Source organism: Physella acuta, unplaced genomic scaffold, assembly GCF_028476545.2.
Source record: "Physella acuta isolate Inbredline_101_S28 unplaced genomic scaffold, ASM2847654v3 ptg000923l, whole genome shotgun sequence".
In the NCBI taxonomy this organism is placed as follows: domain Eukaryota; kingdom Metazoa; phylum Mollusca; class Gastropoda; family Physidae; genus Physella; species Physella acuta.
In genome coordinates this window covers 245933-267758 of record NW_026732440.1, presented here as the reverse complement: position 1 = coordinate 267758, position 21826 = coordinate 245933, and the positions used below count along the sequence as shown (strand labels likewise).

Here is a 21826-nt window from a genome sequence, read left to right as displayed (position 1 = left end):
GGGAGATGGCACTAGTCTCGACGTTACAATAATAAATTAGGGTCTTTATCCTCAGCATGTGATTCTTAATGCCCGGCGAACTAATGATGCTCGTCCTATAATAGAAGATATCCTGATCTGAGAATGACAAAGAAGCCGTTGCTAGAGGAACCAAACAAGTTTTTAAAAGACCATGATTTTTTTTAATGTCTACGGTAACAAAAATAGGTCAGCTCAGTGTCTGAACAATGTTTCATTTACTTTTTACTGTGCTTTGAAAACTGAATGTCATCAGAAGAATATAAATGTTAAATAGATACTAACCTTAATTTAATTAAGAAAATTCATATATATATATATATATATATATATATATATATATATATATATATATATATATATATATATATTCCTTTTAATTATATCTTTTGAGTGTAATTTAAAAATCTTAGAGGCATACATAAAAACATACTTCCTTGTCTTTTGTTAAGAGATTTAGTTAACCAAAAACTCCATTGGTTGTGCATATGTGAGTACATATAACAGACAATATCCTAATTATCTGTCTCGAAACCAGTCTAGAACTACATTAGCTGTGTCTGTTACATCAGGATTAGAGGAAATTCCCCCATGCCTTACATTCCGTTAAATAACAGTATTGGCAGAGAACAATAGCGATGGCTACATTCAATTTTTTTATCCTATGAAGATTTCATTCCATCTCAGGCAAGAGGTTGTCCTCTTTATTTCCTGACAATGATGAGCAAAACTTAAATATGCAACTGGGTAACAAAGAGAAAATAGAGTTGAATTGATAGAAACAAAAACTGGATCAGAACTCAAGACTATCGGGTTAGCAGTCGAAGGCTCTATCATTCGACCACGTTCAGTTGTTTAGGTCAGTTCTTAATGATAAAATGTCATGTAAACAACATTAAACTACTTGTGTACCATTTTAAAAGTATTATGCATTTATAAAAATCCAATAATTAAAAAAATGTAAAAACCAAATTGGTATTAAATTGGTATTAAAAACATTTTTGAAATATGTCTTAAAAATATTTGCATCGTAGACACTGTAAAATTCTATACTTAGAAGTACATTTCGAGTCAATAATAGGACAAAAGAAAATAGTATATATATATATATATATATATATATATATATATATATATATATATATATATATATATATATATATATATAACTCACCTATATATAAACTTTAAGTGCCGAACTTTAATCTAAATCCAACAAAATGTTAAAATCATTTTGAAACTTAATGACAGAGCAATTTTTAAAATAAATGAATTTTTCACCTTCTTTTCTGTACAATGGCCAAATTTAGAAAACGGTTTTCCCAATATAATTGCCTTAGTACAATTATTGTTCGTACTTGAAGTTTATTTTCTATTCGCAATTTTCTTCTTCTCTGTGTGCTATCATCGTTCGTGACATTTTCTTTTAACGGTGCCAGACAGCACGTAGTTTATGTGTTTCACAACAAATGGCTGAGGCTAGAGTTATTTCCCATGGGACACGCAAACTTAAAAACGTCAGCAAGGATGAATGCTGAAACAAATACTACAAACGGAAATTAAAGAATCTAAGGGGAAAGAACTTGGTGCGATAGTAAGAAAAAAAGTCAATATTTTCGTTAGGTTTTGTAAAACTAAGTGAATTAAAATAAATATAAAATGTGCTGACAAACGCTACATTACGCTACACATCAACACAAGAGAAAAACATCTGACTTCAACATATTTTATTGGCTGTTGAAGAATAATCTGATGGAATGTATCAAATAATAATTGCATGGTTTGAAATATCTCATTCACATTCATTCAATTTAAAATTATCACTCACAAAGTGGCTATCCAGACAGTTAAACAGAGTCCCAAAAGGAAAGATACATTTTGTTTAATACATAATGGATGTATTAATTAAGAATGATTTTAGAAGAATCTTTAATATATTTTTATGACTGTCATAACAAAAACAATCCTATCATATTAATACATTATGATACGTATTGTTATTAGGATACGTATTGTTATTAGGATACGTATTGTTATTAGGATACGGACATGTTGTTAGGATGCCTACTGTTATAACAGTTTCATGTCAGTATATTTCAACTACATGGGCTTGATTTATAACAAAAATAGATATCAGTGATTGCAAGCTAGTTTTGGTCAAAAATAGATGTTTGTAAATGCAATAATTGTTTGCTCAATAACAGATGGTATATGCAACACTAGTTTGATAAAAAAAAAACAAGTGTTTGAATATGCGAGACAGTTTTCCCAAGCCGGGTATGAGACGGCTCCTATAAACGAGTTGTCCGAAAAGAACTGACCAATGCAAGCACCGTGTCAGTCTACTCCGTAATGACGACTTCTCACGTTGGCACCAGCGTGTCATCACCTAGGCCAACACTGGCGGACTCAACTGCCCCGGGTCCTCTTTAAACATATTGACGTCACTGGTCTCTTCCCCAACTTCCCCAGGTTTCTCGGGATCTTCCGCATCCTGTTCTGGGGTCAGCTCTATATTTGACTCCCGAACCTCCTCTTCCGTTCGCTCCGGCGCGGGCTCCACCAGAAGTATATAGTGCGGGTTGTCGTCCGAGTGGATGGTGCTGATGGGCAGTGGGGGCTGGTACAGTTGCTGCCGTCGCCGGTTGTTGTAGTCGATGATGTTGAGGACCACGTTGTCCAGGACGGCGTGCTTGCACGTGACGCTGTTGACCCAGCAGTTCCGGTACGCCGCCTCGATGGTCAGTCTTTTGGCTGGTTCCACGACCAGGATTTTGCGAAGAAAATCCTGAAATACAAGATGTTATCAGCTGAGCTGTATCCCCTGATAGATTAAACAATATCCCCATACATCTAGTCCTAAATTGTGACTTATATAATTATGTGTGAGTGTGTTTGCGCGCGTTCTTACGTATGTATGTGTGCGTGCGTGCATGTGTGTGTATCTTCTCTTTCTTCTTCTTTCTTAATTTTTAATGTTGGAAGGGATTCCCTTCAACACAATTAAGTATTACATGTCAACTTGTTATGTTTCAAATGGGCCGTTGACTCCGATTTCAGTCTGCTTTTTTAAAAATTTGCTTCCATAGTCTTTGTTCAACCAAGAACGAACTACAAGGCAGCAGTTGTTTGATTTTGGAGTTGTCTCTCCTAGAAAAACTGCTGTCCCCAGCTAACGAACCTCGTCTGCCGGGGGTTCAGGCTCAAGACTTGTCGGTTAGGCAACCACGAGCTTTACCGACTTGACCACGTCGACACCCCGTGTGTGTGTATTTTTATGTGTGCGTGTTTGTATGTGTGCGTGCGTGCGTGCGTGCGTGCGTGCATAAACAATTTGTTCATTACAACCGGAAGATTAAAAGTTTTAAAAAATGATACCTTTGCCCCCGTACTGATGTCTTCCTCGCCTCTAGAAGGAAACTCATACTGCCCTTTGATAACATTTTTGAAGAGCAATAGTGGATCTTCATAGGCGAACGGCTCGACTCCAAACAATCTGTTGAACATTGCACCTATTAGAGCTTCAGTTTTACGAACACAGTAAATGTTAAATTGTTAAAGCGAATTTAAATTGAGCACGTAATGGGTTCCACAAGATAAGGTGGCCAGACAAAATTTCAAGTAAAGACATCAAAACACAAAACAATAGCCAAATGGAAAATGCACACTCTAAAGAAAGCGCTAGACTGGAATCCCCAGGGGATGAGGAAAGCAGACCAGCCGAGAAAATCCTGGAGAAGAGGAGGAAAGGGCTCAGTGGCGTAGCGAGGTCGGGTGTCACCCGGTGCGGCACTTAATGGTGTCACCCCTCCCCCCAGAGGCGTTGCGACCCTTCCCGGGGACAAACTTTCAAGTTTTTTATTTGCACCCCCCCCCCTCAAACTTTCGATTTGCACCCCCCTCAAGTTTTTCTCTATATATTTTGCTATTTTTTTGCCTTGGTGTCACCCCCCTAAATGGTGTCACCCGGTGCGGTCCGCACCCCCCGCCCCCCCCCCCCTCGCTACGCCCCTGCAAGGGCTGCTGGGCGCATATAAAGAGAGCTGCCCAACGCCTAGTCTGGTGGAGAGTTGTTTTTACAGCCCTTTGATCCCAGGGGCCACACAGGAATAAGTCAAGTAAGTCAAGATGTAATTGGTAGTAAACCAAAGCGCAGTATAATGAAAGTCTTACATCATATACGAGGTAACTAGTAAACCCAAGCGCAGTATAATGAAAGTCTTGCAGTATATATGATATAACTAGTAAAAAAGCGCAGTATAATGAAAGTCTTACATCATATACGAGGTAACTAGTAAACCTAAGCGTAGTATAATAATAAAAGTCTTAGAGTATATATAAGAAATAACTAGCAAATAATGAATATCTTACAGTATACATGATATAACTAACAAAAAAACGCAGTATAATGAAAGTCTTACAGTATAAATGTTATAACGCCTAGTGCCCATAAGTCTCCAGGCTTTCCACACGGCGAACCTTTCATAATTTCTGGCGCTGCGTGCAAAAGAAATCAGCAAATAAGAAATCTATTTCAGTCAATCTAAACTTACTGTAAAATTCCGTTATTAACACTGGTATATTTATTTGTATTGATTATATTGTATTGACATATAGATAATAACATTGTAATACCGTGGTTAACGGGTGTAAATAAAACTGAAATTACCAGTAAAACTGGGAAATTTGCATAATGAGGATAAATGAACTTCCGGTCCAACGATTGTGGACATCGCGAAATCAGCTATTCAGGAGAAACAGATACATTTTAATATTTACGTTCAAACATAATAGAATTTTTTAACATAAACAAAATTTGTGATAACTTTATGTGCGATGAGAGTTCTAAGAAATTATTTTAACGTGTTGGAAATAATTTTGTTGTGGTACTTTGCTTTGAACTACAGAAACATAATATCAAACGGTTCTCAAACATTAAGTATTTTGAACTACAGAAACATAATATCAAACGGTTCTCAAACATTAAGTATTTTGAACTACAGAAACATAATATCAAACGGTTCTCAAAAATTAAGTATTTTGAACTACAGAAACATAATATCAAACGATTCTCAAAAATTAAGTATTTTGAACTACAGAAACATAATATCAAACGGTTCTCAAAAATTAAATATTTTATAACATAATTATAAAAGCCGGATAGAAATAATTATTCTAAAAAGTTATTTGCTCTTCGTAAGTAGTTTACCATTTATATTTGTGTAGGAATTAGTAGTATATCTCTTTGATTAGATAATGCAACACAAAGTATAGAAATGCTTCAACTATTAATTTAAACTTCTTTAGTTTGTGGCGAATGTTTTACAAGCATTGAGTCGAAACAGCACGAGTTTTGAGCCTGTAATTTTACAATAATATATTGCTGCTTAATTTAGATAAGTCTCGTACTGTGATTGAAGTGATAGTTACGATGAGTTAAAATGAATAACTAATTTAACACGTTAAAGGTTTCTATTTTTTACCAATTTTTAAAGGTGCTTCGCTTGAAGGATTTGCATATAACAGGTTTTCTGGCTGTGTGGAAATAAATATGGATTAAATAATCAAGCTAGTTTGTTCCAGGTGTTGTTTGATCATATGTGCACTTATGTTTATTTTATATTAGATGTGCAACTATGTGTATGTTATATTAGATGTGCAACTATGTGTATGTTATATTAGATATGCAACTATGTGTATGTTATATTAGATATGCAACTATGTGTTTGTTATATTAGATATGCAACTATGTGTTTGTTATATTAGATATGCAACTATGTGTTTGTTATATTAGATATGCAACTATGTGTATGTTATATTAGATATGCAACTATGTGTTTGTTATATTAGATATGCAACTATGTGTATGTTATATTAGATATGCAACTATGTGTATGCTAGATCAGATGTGCAACTATGTGTATGTTAGATCAAGTGTGCTATATGTGTATGTTAGATCAGATGTGCAACTATGTGTATGTTAGATCAGATGTGCAACTATGTGTATGTTAGATCAGATGTGCAACTATGTGTATGTTAGATCAGATGTGCAACTATGTGTATGTTAGATCAGATGTGCAACTATGTGTATGTTAGATCAGATGTGCAACTATGTGTATGTTAGATCAAGTGTGCTATATGTGTATGATATATCAGATGTGCAACTATGTGTATGTTAGATCAAGTGTGAAGGGGTCGGCGTGGTCGAGTCGGTAAAGCTCATGGTTGCTAAACCGAAAAGTCTCGAGTTCGAACCCTCGGGCAGATGAGGCTCGTTAGCTGGGGACAGCCACTCTTCTAGGAGAGACAACTCCAAAATTAAACATCTGCTGCCTTGTAGTTTGTTCTTGGTTGGACAAAGGCTATGGAAGCAAATCCAAAAAGAAAAGCAGGCTGAAATCGGAGTCAATGGCCTCAATGGCGCATAACCAGTTGACACGTAACGCTTAATTGTGTTGGAGGCGTGGTCGAGTCGGCAAAAAGCTCATGGTTGATAAATTCGAACAAAGTCTCGAGTTCAAACCGACTGGCAGATAAATCTCGATCCCCTTCAACACTAATAATTAAGAACGAAGAAGAAGAAGAAGATCAAGTGTGCTATATGTGCATGATTTATCAGATGTGCAACTGTATGTATGTTAGATAAGATGTGCTTTATGTGCAAGATATATCAGATGTGCAACTATGTGTAAATTATATCAGATGTGGAACTATGCGATGTCCGATCGGATGGTCAACTATGTGTATGTAACTTGTTTATGAGTAGGTTTTTGTAAATGTTAACACAATTTAATTTTTTTTATAGGCTACTTGTTTTCATGATATTCTAACGAGAACAAAGCTGTTTGACTATTGTTAGATGCGTATTGGTAGGTCCATCTTTATATAACCTTAAATCTATTGGGTAATCCTTCAATACTTTAAAGTTACCTGTTTGTATGCTCATACTTTTATAACATAAAAGGTATGTGTTGATATGTCCATATTTACATAACATTAAAGTATTTTGGTCCCTTTAGTTTTTTAAACTTTTAAATAAACACGAAGTCCGTACCTTAAGGTTTTTGACCACATAATCACAAAAGTGGAGATACTGTAAAAAGAAAGATTAAAATCAATGACTTAAAACTTGACATAGTCTGGTCATTGTCATTGTCATTATGGCCTTAAATATAGTATAGCAAATGTCATTGTCACTATGGTCAAATGGTCTACTATTCTCACGATATTACGTACAACTACTAAGAAGATTGACAGAAAAAACTTCACAATAGTACAAGCGACTTTAAAGCAGGTTGACAGAAAAAGTCTTCACTACATTCAATATGACTACTAAGAAGATTGAGAGAGAAAGTCTTCATTCATATACGACTAATGAACAGATTGACAAAATGTTCACGATATTACATGCGACTAATGAAAAGATTGACAAAATCTTCACAATATTACATACGACTAATGAAAAGATTGACAAAATCTTCACAATATTACGTACGACTAATGAACAGATTGACAAAATGGTCACAATATTACATACGACTAATGAAGAGATTGACAAAATCACAATATTACATACGACTTATAAAAAGATCGACAAAATGTTCACAATATTACATACGACTAATGAAAAGATTGTCAGAGAAAGCCTCGAGGTTACCAGAACAACAATAAACGCGAGCTTGTTGCACTGACAAAGGTTAGGTTTGTTTTGATGAGAAGTTTCCTAGCCATTAAGTGATTAAGTGCTAAATGTAACACGTTTATAGTCTAATGGGGCCGATGGAGAATTACCCGGGGCGTGGGGTTAATGGGGAGGAGAGGACAACATTTCATTTAGTGTTCGATGGACCGGCTACGCCAGGATCTAAAAACTGTTAGTGTCACGCCATTAATCGACAATACAACCAATTATAGTTTGATGTCATTAACATCTATGTACCAGCCTGTCAGATTCCCCAAATGTAACAATGTTTAAACTAATTCGTACATCTACAACAGACTAGACGTAATCAAATAAATTACTTTGGTCTGTGAGTGGATCATTCTCACGGTGTTCGTTAAGTGCTGACTTACTTTTAGTCCATTGACCACATCTCTAACAGCTTTTGAAATGACCCCTTCCGTGTAGGCCGGGCTGTTTGGGTTCGTTATCCTGTAATGGGATAGTTCACAAGCGGAGTGTGTTAGTTGCTACCATTTTAAAATTGTGTTTCGTAAACTACGTGTTATAACTGAGTAACAGCAACATTTTAAACTTGATTATTCTGGTGATTAATATTCGATACAAGTATAAAATAGTCATGGCTAAAGATATGTAGAGCTAGTTCTTTTTAAAAAGTCATTTGTTAATTTTATATACATTGTGGTATTTTCCAAAAAAGATTTGCTGTTGTGATTTTATTGTGGCGGAGTATCAAACAATTTATTTGTTTAGTAAATTACTGTTATTTGTATTATTTTCGTTAATTAGGTTGTTTAGGTCAATATTAGCCACCGTCTGAGAAGTTTATTAGAAGCGACATAAAAATGATATTAGAACTACTGACATGGAACAAATCATCAAAATACCACAATTTGCGCCCGAATAAACACATTGTTTTGGCTGAATGTTTAGTTTCTTTTTCTTTATCTTAAATATTTTTATACCAATATGAAACAAGTAAAGTTTTTGGATTTTATTTTTAAACTCCGCCATTCCCCCCCCCCCCCCCCCCCAATACGGCTTCCGCTCCATTGTTTTCGTCTAGATAAAAGCAAGGAAAAAATACGTCTTGCAACAAGCGTTTGCTCCAAATCTGGTTAGTGGGGAGATCACGTGACACAGTTCTTCAACTTAATTACATCTGTCAACAAGACGTAACGAGAGGGAAAACAAAAAGTAAGCAAGCGCCCTCATTAATTTTTTTTTTGCTTCTATGGAATTTTTTCAATCATTGACCTAGTGTTATACATTACAGAAAAGTGCAACCGCCTTACGGAGTAAAGCTGTTATTTCATTCAGCCTAAAAGCAAGAGCTTGCCATAGTTATGCTGCTGTTTTTTTTTTGTTGTTGTTTTTTTTTTGTTTGTTTTTTTTTTTTTGTTTTTTTTTTTTTGTTTTTTTTTTTAATTTAAAAAAAAAATTCATTTTATTCTATTGAAGATATTTCTTTTGTTTTACTTAATGTAATCATTTAATTTAAAAATATATATATTTCGTGATCAATTACAGACAATGGAGATGCTATTGTTTCGTTATAATTGAAGTAGACAAACATCAAAGTACCTCTCAAACAACCCTTCACCAGTGATCAACTCTTGCACCACATAAATTCTAGTCCGTGTTTCAAAGATTTCTTGGAGTCTCACCTTAAAGTACAAATTTTATATCTTCAGACAACCTTTATGTGTATTAGTATATGACTTACGTTCAACAAAAGTTTTCAAGTAGAAAGTACAAAGGTGATTGAAAATGGAGTCACCCAACGCCCCTTGGCGTCACGTATTCCTTGTGTGTGTGTGGGGGGGGGTGGCAACTTTGGAAACAGAAATCTATTAATATTGATCTGAGAAGTGGGAAAGACTTAAAGATTTTGATATGGTAGATAGAGGGGATGGGTGTCGGAATGTGCGCAGTTTCTTCCAGGCATTCTGCCCCCCCCCCCCCCCCCGAAAAAAGTCTACCGCCCCCCCCCCCCCGAACGAATGGAATTTATATCGAAAGTGTATACTTTTACCAGTGTCCGCCCCCCCTTCCCTCAAATGTAGTCCGCCCCCCCCCCCCCGAAATATCAAGTGCCCCCCCCCCCCGGAGAAAAAAGTCTGGAAGAAACACTGAATGTACATAACAATTTTAACAACGTAAATTAGTGGTTATTCGAAATTTTTAAAACTGAGAGAATTGAAAGAGATACGAGTGCGCCTGAGAGAATTGAAAGAGATACGAGTGCGCCTGAGAGAATTGAAAGAGATACTAGTGCGCCTGAGAGAATTGAAAGAGATACTAGTGCGCCTGAGAGAATTGAAAGAGATACTAGTGCGCCTGAGAGAATTGAAAGAGATTCGAGTGCGCCGTCGCCAATCGACGTACCTTAACCCGAGACGGTTAACATTGAGGGGGGGGGGGGGGGGTGATAGTGATAATTTCACTTTTAGTATCAACTTTTTTAATGTGATGAGGACAACAATGTATGACGTCACTCCTATTGATTCTTAATAAACAACAAAGACACGGAAAACATCCAAGTTGTGTCTAGTAAAGCTTACCAAATTTTTATGGTCCAGCTTGAGAAGAACTACCGCATTGGCTAAAGGAACTTGTTTGTTTATCTGCAGAAAAACAAAACCCACGGTGATCAGTGATTTACAACGTGCTGGGTATGGTCAGGTGTGTAGAAATAACCATTAAATAGTTAGTATGGCGCTCGATAACATTTTTAATTTTTTTAAAAATGTATCGGATAGCCTGTTATGTGTGTGTGTGTGTGTGTCTGTTATGACAGACCGTGAGTCACTCTCGCCTTGAGGATGGGGGGGGGGGGAGGAGAGAAGGAGGGGGTGACCCTTAACTAGAGTCCATGCTCTCTAGGCAGGGTTTACTGTCGCTACTACTACTTCGAGGCGACTCTTAGAGGTCTAGATGACTCTGCTTCATTCAAATAAACACGTTGATAAAGCTTTTCAAAAAAAAATAGTTTATATCATTATTTTAAACACATTTCAACATCTTTCCGCAATACGATTATATAAGATGTTGTTTGGTTATTTTTAAAATTGATAATTATATTATAGCACGTAGGCTATTTGTTTCAAAGCTTATTTCAAATATTCTAGTCACTACAACAGCAGTAAATAACTAATAAAATTAACTGACATCTGCTGTTTTTTTAACATACAACAATTGCAAAGTGTTGCAAAAACTATGAGAGGAGTATTAACGAGCCTTGTTTTAAATATAAACTGGATTGATTTAATAGGTAAATATTTATATTACAATTTAAGTAAAAATAGGGGAAGGGTTGACTAAATTATTAAATACTTTATTAAAGACTTTCAAGACGATATGAAGGGTTGGAGAGATAAAAATAAATCGACAAAAATTGTACATTACTTTGTTACACTTACATTTTTTGTTAAGATTTTGACTGACCAAAACAAATCCAGACCTTTCCTTTGACATTTGTAGACTATTGAGTTGGGTCCTCTAGAAAAAATATAAATACAAGTTCGTAGATTTTTTAAAATGATAAACTTCTTTAAGTAAGAATGTACGATACAAACCACAAGAAAATCATGGGTGAAGGTTACTTTTAACTGTATAAATCATTAGAGAAACCTAAAGCTTTATTTCAATGATTGCTTAGGAAAGTTCAAGAAGCTTTTGTCTAGTTTTGTGAATGCGATAAGTGTGCTGTACACTAAACAAGTTGACCACAATCTTCCAACAGAAATATAGCTTTCCGGTGACGTCCTTTGTTTAAGGATTGTGCCGTGCACATCCACCGACCCGTCCGGATCAAAATGAAAAAAAAAATTATATAGAAGATATATACTTTAACCAGTGTCCGCCACCATTCCCTCGGAGAATGTAAGAAAGAAACCCCGATGATACGTCGTGTATGAAACCAAAAACTTTTTTAAAAATCTTGTCAAAACAGTATAAACAACACTAGTATGCTTGTTTAAGGCCAAGGGGGGTAACTGAAAGAAAGGTGAGGAAGCTTCTTGGATTAGTGAAGTAGTAATATAAATTTTTCAAGCAAGCCAAGTGAGATAACATCTCATGCTCTCCCTATGTGACAGCATTGTGTTATTAGATCTGTGTCAATCAACTACGAGGTGAGGGCAGGAGGGGAAGTTACCTGAAGATAGACCAAAACGTTATAATAACAGATTTGTTTCCAGTGTTTGGAAACCGCTGGTGAAGAGAAAGTTGTAGATTTTAAGCCTGTACAAAGCATGCGCTCATTTGAATAACGTAACGGATAATTAACGGATTAGATTAATGATTATTCCCACTAGTGAAGTAATTTTCTCAGTCTGTTTTTTTAATCCACCTTATTTGGCCGAAAGATTTTTTTTATTCGTAGTGTTGTTCCCGCGATCCGGATATTTGAAATTTTGGACCAAGGGGCTCGTCGTCCAAAAATTATGTCACAGTCACACTCCTTGTGGGCAGTGTTTCTTCCTGACTTTTTTTTCTTTCGGGGAGGGGGGGGGGGGAGAGAGAGACTTGATATTTTCGGGGGGGGGGGGGGGCGGACACTAGTAAAAGTATTTAATCTATATAAATTCCAGTTCGTTCGGGGGGGGGGGCGGTAGACGCCTGGAAGAAACTCTGTGGGGAGGGTGATCAGAATTTAATTTACTTTATTTTATCTTTATTTATTTATTTATTTTGGGGGGGGGGGGGTATTTCAGAAAGTGTGACAACACTTTTGATTTTGAAAATAAATATTTGGAACTGAATATTTTAGCCATTATTTCAGGTTTTTAAAAATTGTTATAGAAATTGACTCATATAGACCGAACTCAGCAATTTTTTAAAAAGAAATCGATGTTTTTTTTTTTAATGCAATCATTTAAGGGGATTGTAAACGTCATTTTAATGGTGTGAGTCTGTCTTTTTTACGGTTGGTGACAAAAAAAAAGCATGACGACATTTATAGATGACCCCAACTTTTTACCATCTGCTAATTTTTAGGAAATAAACCAGTGCAGCATACAAACCATACGTATGATCCCATCTATTAGCCTATAGGGAATAAACAAGTTAATAAAAAGTCTAGTGACAATTTAAGCGCAATTTCCTTAATTAATTTTTTGTGACCGAACGAATCACCCGTAGATGTTTGCACCCCTTTTCGTTTCTCTCCACACGAGCAGAGATCTGTGCGAGTCTGGCCAATGGCAGCGTGTACCGCAGAACGCGTCCAGCTACGCATCAAAGGGGGAAAAAAGCCTACACGATGCTCAGTTTAAAAAAGTAGTAATTAATTTTTTGTGACCGAACGAAAGGATATTTTTGAAAACATTCTTCGGCAATATTGTTTTAAATTATGACAGGAATCGATTGGTAAATGTTTCAAGTCGCTAAGTGGTCTGGTTGCCGAGATATGGGCCAAAAACTGCATTTTTTTTCGCGGTTTTTTTTTTTGCTTTTCCGGGAAATCCAGGAAGGAATTCCGGGATTATTTTTTTTTGGCCTATGTTCATCCTCGGAATTTGCTTAACATATTTGCTTTTGGAACTAGTCCTCGATATTGCTTCGTTGAGGAGGAGATACGAAAAGCTGCGGACACGCTGCGGACACACATCCATCCATCCATCCATCCAGAAATGACGAGTTAATAATCGCAATCCCATTATGGAAATTGCGCTAAAAAGTGAAGCATACAAACGATACATGTGATCCCATCTATTAGCCTATAGGGAATAGACCAGTGCAGCATACAAACCATACGTATGATCCCATATAGATCTATGAGAAAATAGGGAATAAACCATTGTTTATAGCATACAAACGATACATATGCTCGATGAGAAAATAAACCAGAGCAGCATACGAACTATTAGATCTATATGTGATCTATATGTGATCCCATCTATTAGCCTTATATATTTGCATATTATAAGATAGATCTACATCCAAAACTAGAATCTAAATTGAATATTTATTTAGTTACATTTAGATCTAGATCTTGTACAAACCTGTTCTTGGTTTTTTTAAAAATACTTTTGTTTTTCTTAAATAGACCCACAGAACCATGAGAAAATATATAGATCTGGATTTTTATTATTTCTAGTCTACATACAACTGAATTCGTTTTGCATAGGCCCATTATTGCCCATTACTATTAACTATGATCATAAATGTTATTTAATTGAAATGTTATAATCAATACTAACCTGCCTATCTCGTTCTGTAATTCATACGCACTAAAGAAGGAAAATCTCTTCGTACTCTGAGCAATCCAAAAGTCACGCTTTTTTATTGGCATGGTGGTTTATTACCGAGGTTTTTCTTGTTTTTGTTGTTTGGATAAGTAATTGTAAACCCCCCTTGCCCACCATTTGTAAACGTTGTTATGTGACGTAGAGAAGGAAATAAAGAATTCAGAAGCATGTTTTCAAACATCAACTTAGCTATTCAATACATTTAGTTGATGATTCTAGTAAATAAACTTAAAAATAATCAATTCGATATTTAATGCTTGAACCTGAAAGTTTTAAAATGTATTTTTGTTTTAATAAAGAAGTGTAAATATGAGGATCGATGGCATATTCCAGTGAAATGTTTTCTTGTTTCGTATCCTATGCCGTAGAATTCATAGCCTTATGATTAGGCTTTTTAGTCAACAAAAAGAAAACAGCATAAGAAACGGAATTGGATTAAATAGTTTACGAAGATTGATGTGTAGATTCTGGATCTATGATACTGATGAATAGACTAAAATAAACATAAACAAATTAAGCCTATTACACTATTAGTTATTATTAGGCCTGTTTTTGTAAAGCATATAGATCTATGTCAATAAGCATTTTATAATATTTATTATTTAACATTTCTAAGGTAAATTTAAAAATTATAGGCCCCTAGGCCTAATTAATAATTATTAATTAAATTATTAAAATTACTTTAATTAATAATTACTAATTACAATTAGGCCTAGGCCTAATTTCACTAATTTGAAATCTTTTTTTTTAGGCAAATTTTTAGGTAAAACCGTTACGCCGCTAAGTTAGCCTAAGGGCCCTAAGGCTAGCCCTAAACTGAGTAAACTCTAAACTGGGATAAATCATGACCATGACACTAAGTAACTAATGATAGTTTAATAAATTAATAATTAAGTTATAGTTTAATAAGTTTATTATTAGTAAGTATGATACTTTTTTTTACTAATTGAATCATAATCATAATATTTAAAATAATTTTTTAATGAATGATTTTAGGCCCTATGCTAATAAAAAAAAATAATCCATGGGACTTCACACTTTTTACTAGTTTTTGTCTCTAACTTTCTAGTCTAGTTTATTAGATAAGAAGAATCTATAATAGAATCTATACTAGTTACAAGTACTTTCTAGATCTAACACTTCACCTCAGTCCGTGTGTGTCCTGGCCTGTTATGAAGTTTAGTTGCAACCAGACTGCCTATTGCGATATGCTAGATTTAGCTATAAAACTCGTCCCAAAAATATCTAGAGATTTTATTTTACATAGTCTAGTCAAATCCCTGATTTAAGGACAACCCATTGGTTAAAAATTATAAGCACTTGAAAGTTGTTAGTCAACTAATTAGTAGAAAATGCACTTTAAATAATAATCACTTTATTTTATGTTGTATCACTTTACTTTTCAGATGGCTTCAATCACACGTCCTCATCCTAAATTTATTTTCCTGTCTCGTCATTTATCTTCACGACTGATTGCTGTAATTAGTGGGTGTATCTTTTTTATTATCCTACACTATCTACTGAAGTGGGAAGAAGGAGATATGAACGCTTTTATTCGCCTTGATATCTCTATCCCTGAAAATTTCTCACCTGTTCAAATAACCAAAAGAGAAACTTTACCAACAGGAGGAATTCCAAAGATACCAAAAATTATTCATCAGACCTGGAAGAATGAAGATGTTCCACCAGAGTTTGTAACCTGGATAAAGTCTTGGTCAGATCATCATCCAGACTGGGAATATTGGCTATGGACAGATCAAAGTGCTAGGAAATTAATTTCTGACAAGTACCCTCATTTGTTAGATATTTATGATGGGTATTTAGAGCCTATTAGAAGAGCGGATGCCTTACGCTACATTATACTTCATGAGTATGGTGGATTGTATATAGATATGGACATGGAAGCACTCAGTTCTATACTTCCTTTAGCTTTGAAGTACTCTTGCTTTATAGGACAAGAACCATTTGAACATCCTATTATTGATACTAACTTTGATAAGCTCCTTATAAATGCATTAATTGGATGTCGCAAAGGGCATCCATTTATGAAAAAGCTAATAGATAACCTCCCTGCATATTCCATATTGTGGCACTATTTAGACAGCACAGGACCTCACTTTGTAACCTTGTTATACAGACAATATGTTAATGAGCCTTCTAATTTGGAAGCTGAAAATGCAGTGTATGTCACACCATCTGAATACTTTTACCCTGAAATTGATCCAGCAAAACTTAAATATATGTTTACTAAGTGCAGTGAGGTGAAAAAACTTACAAAATTGCAAGTCAGAGCTTGTCAAAACTTAAAATTCAAAAGCTTACCACACAATCAATTTGATCCACGTACTATTGCATTTGCTAATCATCATTGGTATCACACATATCTGAAAACTATGTCTACATCCCTTGCTGGACACACATCAATATTCAAAATTATTCCTGTTGCAAAGATTTACTGATTTTTGTTTCCAATTTTTTAAACTTCTTGCCATATGTAAATAAATTTTTAATAATCTAGTTTTTCTAATACTCACATCTGATTGGAGTTTTCATATTTTGGTATGATTTGATGTTGTTGAATTATTTTTTTTAAAAGTGAGTGTTATTTAAAATCTTGATTTATATATTTTTTTGTCTATGTGATACATATGGACTGACTTTGTGTTTTTATTCTGGTGTACAATTCTGTGATAATTTTTAAAAGGGTTTTTTTTTTTAATTTCCTTCAGTTTCCTAAGTTTAGATCATTTTAAAGTCATAGAGAAATATTATGTGCTTTGCCTAACAGTAGAAGAAAGCTTGATTATATTTATTAGCTACTGCATTTTGATTATATAATTTTGTTAACATAAGCAAGTTATTAAATTTTTAAGAACTTTAAAATTTGTTAAGCTCACTAAATGGACTTGTCTGGTTGAAGGTTGTTTTTGTTGCCGCTTTTTTTACAACAGATCTGATTCAGAAACTACTTTTGTGTAATAGTTATCTAGAGATGAGCTGCATTTATTACTAGCTAAGTATATTATGAAATCATGTGACTATAAAATCCTATGTAAAGTATACTTTTTTAATTCTGTTCCTAATGTTAACAAATTCAATAGCAATAAAAAAGAGTAGTATTTTTTCTGTAGAGTGGGTGCTTGGGACCATCAATGTGTCTGTGGCAGTCTGGTGCTGTATCGGTCATAAAATCATAAAAAAAATGTATATAAAATTTTGTGTGAATCTTTACTCACAGAGAAGATATCTAATTATGTGCTATTTTTGGCTTTGAACTTAAAAGGTGGACAAACAACTTCATCTCTGACTTTATGTGTAGCTCAAAAGGATGCTGTATGAAAACAGAGGTTATACTTTCTTATAATACTTGTATTTGTCGACACAAAAATTCTCTGATGTTGTGGTTTCTTCTCGTCTGTGGTGGTGGTATTCTAAAGGGTGACAATTTTTATTTTGCTGTTTGAACAGCAGAGCTTGGGGTTTTCATTTTTTTTTTAAGTGGGATACTTGTTATAACTATATTTCCTATTGAATTTTAAATATTGTTTTATTGAGCTATGTAGGGTCTTGATTTAGTGGGGAAGACTCAATAAAATGCATTAGGTACTATGATGCTTTTTCTAAAAACATCTTAAGACTCCCAATCTTGTTGTTGTGAAGGTGCTTTTTTTAGTACTAGCTTGATTTATTTTCCATTTGACCACAATTTGAATTGCTTCATCTTTAGTGGGATAGTGGACTGATACATCTGGTAATTGGCCTCTTGTTCTTTCTGTTTAGTAACTATTTTTCCATGCCTTTGTTTACCTAATGTCTAATGTGGTTTTAGTTTCATTAACCAAACTGTACTTGTTTCTGTATTGTTTCAAATGCTTACTTGCAGTTTATAAACAGTTGCAGTCATGAGATCAAATTTTTGTTTTTGTAAAAGTTTGGATTGGATATTTATATCATCTAGAACCTTAAATAGAAGAACTAATTTAAACGTTTCAACTTGTTCTGCAGCCTCAGTGCTTCTTTCCATTAATCTTTCTTGTAACTTTTTATAATGTTATGAAACTCTTTCCTTATATTCAAATAATTATGTTTAATTAAAGTACTAAAAGAGTAGTATCGTCCAGCCTTACGTGTGGGATTCATGGTAATCTTTGACTTGCATTTAAATTTGAAATAAGGTTCTTCCTTTTCATTTTGTGCCAAAAATACAATTAAATGTATTCTGAAGTTGTAAAACAATGAAAAATTCTTGACAACGTAATTTATTCCAAGGTTCAAGTTGTGTACAATTGTGTTTCCGCTTTTCACAAACAAAATAACAGGATTGAATATAATGTTGGCTTTTTATGAGATCTACATTGCATTTTGAGTTGAATCAAAAGGTTTATGTAGGATTATACAGTTCAGTGCACCATCAGATCCAGATTTCAAATTGAATATTGGAAAGTGTTTCAGTAAGTCTTCTTTATGCACAAAACAAATAATTTTATTTCCTGTTTGTTACCATCACCAAAGTTTCTCTTTGCCATCAAATTTGAAAAGATAGTTTCTTCCTCAACACTATCCATATAACCTTTTCATCACTGTATAAAAGTGTATTTGCGTACAAGGTGCATCATTCTGATTGGTATATATAATTTATGGAGGAAGTGAAAATCTTAACGGGACCACTAGATGGGCTAAAGAGCCCATTTATATTTTCATAATATTATTGTTTTTATATTTTAGTGTTAATTTAGTTCTTTCAATGCAACATGTTGGTATGTTGTTTGTTTTGGTTACAGCCGTACAAAATTATACATGAAAAAGAATAAAGCATAATACCAATTCAGTTTTTGTTAACAGGAAATGGTTATTTTAAAAGTATTAAAAGCACATTGAACTAATGAAATTGTATGATTTTAACATATGTATGTGGTACACTTTTGCTAACTAGTGAATGTAGGTGGATGTTTCCTGTCTGACTTGCTAGGGCACCCCCCACAATGCTTTTGTTTAGGTGCTGCCATTGTGGCCTTAACATTGTAAGTTAATGCATAATCTCTGTCCAGTGTTTGGTCCATTGTGATCTAGTTGCCTGGACAATGCTTACAACTATCTTCTGTGTTCAGCGTGGGGCAGAACAAAACCTCTAGCAATATCAAGTTGGAAGAATCTGTGATTGTCATTTTACAAAGTCCTGTTCAACAGGAATTTCAACTCCTAAATTATGTTAGCTGCCTTTGTTAAAAAAAAAACATTACTATAGGCCACCTTTTTGTTTGCCTTTTTGTAGATACAGTATATTCCATAAAGTCCATATTACGGGTCATTGTTAGGTCGGGTTGGAATAGCCTAGAAGTCAGGGGTAGTGCGCCTGTGAGTTGAATTTAACTCCATGTGTTATTGTATTGTTACCGCAAGTTCGAATGTATGTATAAAAGCGGTGTGAACTATTGTGAGGGGTATTTTTGTGTTAGACAGCCTGTAGTATGTTAAGTTGACTGGTGGAAAAACCTAAACTAAATACAAGGACTAAAAATGCGCAGCATTTGTTGAATGAAAGCGAGGTGTATCAGTCCATACAATTAACTCCTCTTTTAATGGAATTGTAAACACCTTTTTGTGGACATAACATGGGCCATTAAGCTCATACAATTAACTTCACCTTTGATGGAGTTGTAAAACCATACAGTCAGTGTCGTTCCATTACTTTTTGTCATCATGTTTGCTTCAATATACATGCTAGTTGTTTAATTACATTTTTTAGCCAGATTTGTAGCTTACCATTGTTACTTCCATTCTAAAGATAAATTTTGGCTCTACTTTACTTTTAGTATAGCTTTCTTGCAACCTTATTTCTTCTCAAGGTTCTTATCAAACTCATCCTTTTTAATGCAAAATGTTACAGAAGTCTATGTTGTTAAAAAATGGTGAAGTTCCGCCCTGTGCCAAAGAAAAGTTCATAAAGCTTAAAAGCTGTGTTGTGCCCCAGATAAAATTGGGGAGTGAATCCAATTTTACCCAAACATGTTTTAGCTGTCAGAGGATAAATGGTTTCTCCACCCACATGTTAAGCCCATAAACACAAGTTGTACTAGAGAATACAATTTTCTTATTTATTATTGATCATAATTTTAATAATCAAGATCAAAAACTTAACCAAACTGACAAAACTGACTTAACAATCAAACAAATATGTATAAAAAATGTATAACATTGACAAGTAATCTAGAACTGTGAACTGACCAAACTTTAGGTATTGGCCATAACATAAATAAAAACAAATTCAGAAATTGTAATGACTAAAGAAAACAGCTGCTTTCTTTAACTTCCTCATGAGCAAGTTTTGTGCAACATGTCTCACTCTTTCTTTTCCAATGTAGTTAAAAGTTATATTTTTTGCACCCTTTGTGTTATTCAACTGTCCCCTGTTGCCAATGTTTTCCATAGCACAACTGTTTTGAGTTCAGTTTCCTCATCTGAAATCACATTCCTTGAGTTGTCAGCATTCCTTATTAGTACTACTAATACCCATCTTTATTCTGAAAAGAAATCTGTTTTTATTTTTTTAAATTGCAGATATAAAGCCCAGCCCACTGAGTCTCAATTAGTTTACACCTGATCAGATGAGTCTTAATAAAATCATGTACTTACAATCTTATTAAGATCAAACATTTTGTTGTATGGCATAAACTGTATTATATTATCTATCTACATCAGTTATTACACCAATTTTTCTAATTATTACTTTTTGAAACTACTGATTAATACTTATTTTAATTTGGTGTCAGCCCAAACCTATTAAATGGTGTGAATGGCAAAAAAAAATAATGTATTTTAATGAACTTGTTAAACCACTATGTGTTGGTTAAGTCTCACACTTGTGTTGGCTTCAACCCCTCCTTGTTGCACTACTGGTGTTAGCATGAAACAATTTAGCCCACCTGCAATAGAAAAATCAATAAAGTACTGTGTTTAATGAATCAATACCGTAACAGTACTGTTTTATTTGATTGTAGGCCCTTGAATTTTTTTTCTAAAGCTGTAATTTTAAATACGCTTCTTTGAAAAAACTAACTTTTGTGTTTACCTTAACTCTCTTATTATCTTTGTTTAAAATAATAACCCTATAACCAAATAAAATGTTTAAGGAATTCAATTAAGCATGTCTGTGTTGTGTTAAAAGCTTAAGGTAAAATTGTTAGTCATTATTGCTAAATAATATATTGGGATAAATTAAATGGTTACTCTCAAACTCATGTATTGAAACATTTATTTTATTTTTAAAATTTGGACTTTTTCCAAATGTTTTGTGATTTTTGTTAAACTAAAACATACATGAATAATATAAATAAATATAATATTCATTTTATAAAGGGTGACTTTTTTCTATTGACTGTGCTGTTTATTTAAAACTACACTTTAAAATAGTTGTCTGACAAAAGAATCCATGTTTGTATTACCTTTGCAATTAAAATTTAATAATCAGTAGGCAAAAATAAAATCCTGACATAATTCACAGATTATAATAAAACCACTGCATGCCTGTTACCTTTTACACAATGCTCCATGCCTGTCCTTTACATGGATTCACTAAAACACTGTAAGTGCAAGCCTTCCTTTTTTTAGTTTCAAGATAAACCTACATACCTGCTTTGTATCCATGCCACTGATGTAGAAAATAGTTAAGTAAATCTGTAAAGCCAAGTATTTTATTTTCTTAACTTTGACTGTAAAATTCTGTAATGCAGTTCAAAATTAATTTGCTGTTTTTTTCTACCCCTTTTGGTGACCACCCAACCCACAGCTACCCCTCTGGAAGGATCATAAGTACACTCCAGCAAAAATATTAAAAACTAAATTGAATGGTGATACATTACCTACCATCTCATTT

General features: G+C 34.1%; 2 protein-coding genes across 2 annotated transcripts; one reads left to right on the top strand and one right to left on the bottom strand.

Annotated features, from left to right (window-relative positions):
• Positions 1 to 1756: 1756 nt before the first annotated feature.
• On the bottom strand, positions 1757 to 14304 carry LOC131953458 (calcium/calmodulin-dependent protein kinase type IV). The gene is made up of 11 exons (XM_059316640.1): positions 13906 to 14304; positions 11122 to 11200; positions 10264 to 10326; positions 9284 to 9366; positions 8092 to 8170; positions 7073 to 7111; positions 5502 to 5553; positions 4688 to 4762; positions 4440 to 4515; positions 3397 to 3514; positions 1757 to 2806 (listed from the first exon to the last, which is right to left on the bottom strand). The coding sequence occupies exons 1-11, from the start codon at positions 13995 to 13997 to the stop codon at positions 2408 to 2410; spliced, it is 1155 nt and encodes a 384-aa protein (XP_059172623.1). The 5' UTR covers positions 13998 to 14304; the 3' UTR covers positions 1757 to 2407.
• A 210-nt stretch (positions 14305 to 14514) lies between these two features.
• On the top strand, positions 14515 to 21220 carry LOC131953459 (uncharacterized). Its single transcript, XM_059316641.1, has 2 exons — positions 14515 to 14569; positions 15360 to 21220. The coding sequence occupies exon 2, from the start codon at positions 15360 to 15362 to the stop codon at positions 16410 to 16412; it is 1053 nt and encodes a 350-aa protein (XP_059172624.1). The 5' UTR covers positions 14515 to 14569; the 3' UTR covers positions 16413 to 21220.
• The last annotated feature ends 606 nt before the right edge of the window (positions 21221 to 21826 follow it).

Excerpts from the sequence above, each read along its gene's own strand:
- LOC131953459 (XM_059316641.1), top strand. The coding sequence starts at position 15,360 with ATGGCTTCAATCACACGTCCTCATCCTAAATTTATTTTCCTGTCTCGT.
- LOC131953458 (XM_059316640.1), bottom strand. The coding sequence starts at position 13,997 with ATGCCAATAAAAAAGCGTGACTTTTGGATTGCTCAGAGTACGAAGAGA. Across the intron at positions 10,327-11,121 it reads TCAAAATCTTAACAAAAAAT|ATAAACAAACAAGTTCCTTT; the intron begins GTAAGTGTAACA and ends GTTTTTCTGCAG. Across the intron at positions 4,516-4,687 it reads CAAATTTCCCAGTTTTACTG|CGCCAGAAATTATGAAAGGT; the intron begins GTAATTTCAGTT and ends TTTTGCACGCAG.